This window comes from Meleagris gallopavo, chromosome 1 (assembly GCF_000146605.3).
Source record: "Meleagris gallopavo isolate NT-WF06-2002-E0010 breed Aviagen turkey brand Nicholas breeding stock chromosome 1, Turkey_5.1, whole genome shotgun sequence".
Taxonomy (NCBI): domain Eukaryota; kingdom Metazoa; phylum Chordata; class Aves; order Galliformes; family Phasianidae; genus Meleagris; species Meleagris gallopavo.
Genome location: NC_015011.2, coordinates 30961773 through 30965541, shown reverse-complemented (window position 1 = coordinate 30965541; position 3769 = coordinate 30961773). Strand labels below are relative to the sequence as shown.

The window sequence follows — 3769 nt, the reverse complement described above, 5'->3', positions numbered from 1 at the left end:
TTTTGCTTCATAGGTTATCTTGGTTATACGAGTGGTTTTTCGCTGACGTGTATGGTTTTCTTTGTCAGTGTGGTAGGTAATTGTTCAGGACTTGCCTCTAAGCAGATATAGAGCCTGTGAACTACACAACATTAATAAATCCCTTACCATCACAATTTAATATGGATGTTAGAATGGTACCTGCAAAACAAACTGAGTGCTGAATAAAACCAGAATTAAAAAGATCAAACTAAAAAGCAGCACTTAAAAGGATAAAACATAAAGCAGAGCAACAGCAGAACCAAAATAAAAGGAATTATTTGCTGGAGAAGCAGAAGTGATAGTGTTTGGTTTCATGCTCCCTGTCTTTCCCTTCTCCTTTCTCTGTGACTGTTTTTGTTCCTGTTGGTTTATCATGGCTGTAAATTTGGTCTCATATAGTAGTACTCAACTGATGACATTGTCTACTGTTTTGTAGGTAATCTTCAAGAAATTTCAAGTACCCTGTCCTCTCCCCATCATGGATCATGGGGTTGGAAACTGGACAGCCACCAACATCACACTGCCAATGCACCTGGTCATGTTACCAAATGAGTCTCTCAGTTCTGGTGTGAATTTCATGATGGACAACACAGTTGGGCACATGCCAGGCCTTGAGGAGCCAAAAGATGCTTTCCTCAAAAGTGGTGTAGAATATGAAGCACACAGCGACAGCAGTGACACGTGTCAGCCCAAATACTTTGTGTTCAACTCACGGGTAAGGGAGATTATGTAGAATTTGTCTTTTGCCATTTGTGCCACAGCTAAACTGCTGCCTGCCAAAAGTCAGAGGTTATAGCAGTGACCATTCTTACTAATGGGACCTTTATTTTACAGACTGCCTATGCAATACCCATCCTGGCATTTGCATTCGTATGCCACCCTGAGGTGCTACCAATATACAGTGAACTGAAAGAGTAAGGTTCTTGAATTTTGTCCCATACTTCCAGTTAACGATAGCAGAGATCACTTTCTTCCTGTTCTGCCTTGATTGCGGGTGTATAGTCACCTACCTGATAATGATTTGTTTTGCACCATAATAAGCAGATATCAGCTTTGCTTTCACCTAATAGTCAAAGAACTGACAAAGAACTCTGTTCATAGAGCTGCATTAATATGTACTAAGGAAAGGATGAGTTTGGACAGTTCTTTGAATGACATGAAATATGATGGGGAATTTGGCCGCACAACAGACAGCGCTGAAACCGAGAATTCTGGTCTCTAAAAATATCTTAATGAGTTCTTCGTCAGAGTCAGCTGTCGCTTACTCTTAAAGTTCTCTGGGAAGCCATTGGTTTGAGTGTCTTACATAGACTCTTAACCTACCCCATTTTGATTACCAAATATCAAAATCAAACACATTTGCTTAAACTAGCACAGAGCTGATAGTTGGGAAAAGCTAAGAAAATGCAGTTGTTCAGTAACAAGAATTATACTACAGGAGTTTGTGTTGCAAAACTCAAGGAGGCCAAGCCCCATTACCTCCTATTTTAGCATGCTTAACCTCAGAATTAAAAATTATCAGATGATATGGAATTTGTTTCCAGGTTCTATAAGCTGAAGATTTCCTTATAAAGAAATATTTAACCAAGGGTTCTCTGAAGATAGGAGTTGATTTACAAGAGATACTTGAACCTGCAGAATAGTGCTACGTAAACAAAAAGGAATATTCATATAGAGCTGCCTGAAAACTCTTGTTTCATTATTGTTACCAGCCATGTAGTTTTAGCTATTCCATTTTTTATTTAAAATGCACCATTTGAAATTTATAGTATAGAAATAATGACATTTAAAAAAATATTTGTTCACATGTTGTCACTCAGTAAGCAGTGGAAATGAAGTTTCAATCCATTCTTTTGGTGCTGTTCTGTGCAGAGCTATTGTCACAAAGCTTCAGGAGCTTTGCATAATGCACAGAGCTGCTATGAACTTTCTAGCCAACAAGAGAATGTCAGTAGAGGCTCCTCAGAGTATTTCTCGTGCAAGTAGAGGCTTTATAAGAATAGCACTGTTACTCTTTTTCTCTCCTACTCCAGTCGTTCCCGAAAGCGGATGCAGAATGTCTCAAACGTCTCCATCACTGGCATGCTCATCATGTATCTTCTTGCTGGTCTCTTTGGATATCTTACTTTCTATGGTAGGTTGAAGGCCTGTTCTCTGCAGAATTTTCTCTCTTGTTTCAAAACAGACAAGATGGATCAATCACATAAAGACAGAAGTGTAAATGTGTTTTCTGTGGGCCTTAATTCAAGCGCTAGTATTATTCAAAAGTAATATACTGTATGTAACCTCCTGCATAAACAGTGAGACTTATCCAGCTCTCAGGCCACACAGTCTACATCTTTCAGGGCCTTAGATGGTCCAGTTGTGCATCTCATGGCTTTGTGAGCTCAAACAAACTCAACTCAGACAAACTGCTGTAAACTTGGCTCTTGGAAAAAGCCAAAAGTGAAACATTAAAAATACTCTGATGCTCAATAGTTTTACATGACACTGTTAGCTGCTAGACACTGTTAGCTGCTACCCACTGTGGCTCTGATGGTGTTAATTCAGCCTCACCTATGCTGAAAAACAGGAGCAAATCATTCTAGCATAAAGAGAATACAGATGAACTGGACTAAGTGGTAGGTAAACAGTGTAGCTCCTATATTAGCACACTGGTTTATGTAAACACTACATATTTTTACCTCATTAGTTCCTTTGTTACAGCAAAGAAGTAAATGACACAGTACTGCTTTGGCAAAAGGGCTGTGAAGTTTGGGTGGAGGTTCAGGGATCTTCCCAGTTTAGTCACTCGTTTTTTGTCTCGTATCAGAGAAATATTTTTGCCTCAGGTTACGCATCCACGCAATTACTTTGCGAAAGTCATTTGAGAAGCTGGAGTAGAAAGCATCACCTCATAGATGTGCTATACTCATCATCTCTGAATGATGGACTTGTACCAGTCATGCTGGGAAAATTCCTCTTTGGTGCCCAACCCATAACATGGATCTGATGGTAGCAGCTGGGCCAGAGCTAATCTTGTCTGGCTGCAAAATAAAGATCTCTCTTTTGCATATGTAGATACCATTTAAGGGACTTAGAACCCTTCTGTTTCCTTTTTGCAGGAGAGGTTGAAGATGAGCTACTTCACACATACACCAGGGTGTACACTTTTGATGCTCTCCTTCTGTCTGTGCGCCTCGCGGTGCTGGTGGCTGTCACCCTGACTGTGCCCCTTGTCCTCTTCCCTGTAAGTAAAAGAGCTGCTGGAGATGAAATTGGGGCTGGCCTGTAGACACTAACTTCATGTGCTTAGCAGAAGCAGGCTTTAACGTTAAAGAAAAGCAAGCCTGAATTTTGTTTCGGGGAGCAAGTTGTTTCATACGCAGCTTGCCCACAGCAACCACATTAGGCAGCTAGGGTTGCAAACTTTGAAAGACTGAAATAAATCAGTCCTTATAAATAAACCAGAAATAAATCATGAACAACTGCCCTGGCTCCCTCTGGCTCTTTCTGCGCTATATTTAACAGCATAAGAACTGAAGACTGGAGATATACTCAAACTGCCCACAAGATTTCCTAATACGTACCTACTACAGCATCCAAACTCAACAGAATGCATGCAGTTTTACACCATGACTGTCCTTTCTGCCTTCCCAATGCAGCCAAGCAGAAAACATTTGCTGGCCAGCAAGTTTTGGGGGCTCGTGTGCTGTTCTGTGGAGCAGGCCTTGGTCCAGCACCATGTGCAGGTGGGCTCCCATTGGCC

General features: G+C 40.9%; 1 protein-coding gene across 1 annotated transcript; it reads left to right on the top strand.

Annotated features, from left to right (window-relative positions):
- The first annotated feature begins 6 nt into the window (after positions 1-6).
- On the top strand, positions 7-3445 carry LOC100540974 (sodium-coupled neutral amino acid transporter 4-like). The gene is made up of 5 exons (XM_010707569.2): positions 7-72; positions 458-736; positions 856-935; positions 2055-2155; positions 3126-3445. Exons 1-5 carry the CDS (start codon positions 52-54, stop codon positions 3293-3295), a joined length of 651 nt encoding a protein of 216 aa, XP_010705871.1. The 5' UTR covers positions 7-51; the 3' UTR covers positions 3296-3445.
- The last annotated feature ends 324 nt before the right edge of the window (positions 3446-3769 follow it).

What these genes read in the sequence shown, in the direction of transcription:
- LOC100540974 (XM_010707569.2), top strand. Translation starts at nt 52, where the DNA reads ATGGTTTTCTTTGTCAGTGTG. An exon ending in ATATACAGTGAACTGAAAGA is followed by an intron (nt 936 to 2,054) that starts GTAAGGTTCTTG and finishes CTCCTACTCCAG; the next exon opens with TCGTTCCCGAAAGCGGATGC. An exon ending in TGGATATCTTACTTTCTATG is followed by an intron (nt 2,156 to 3,125) that starts GTAGGTTGAAGG and finishes TCCTTTTTGCAG; the next exon opens with GAGAGGTTGAAGATGAGCTA.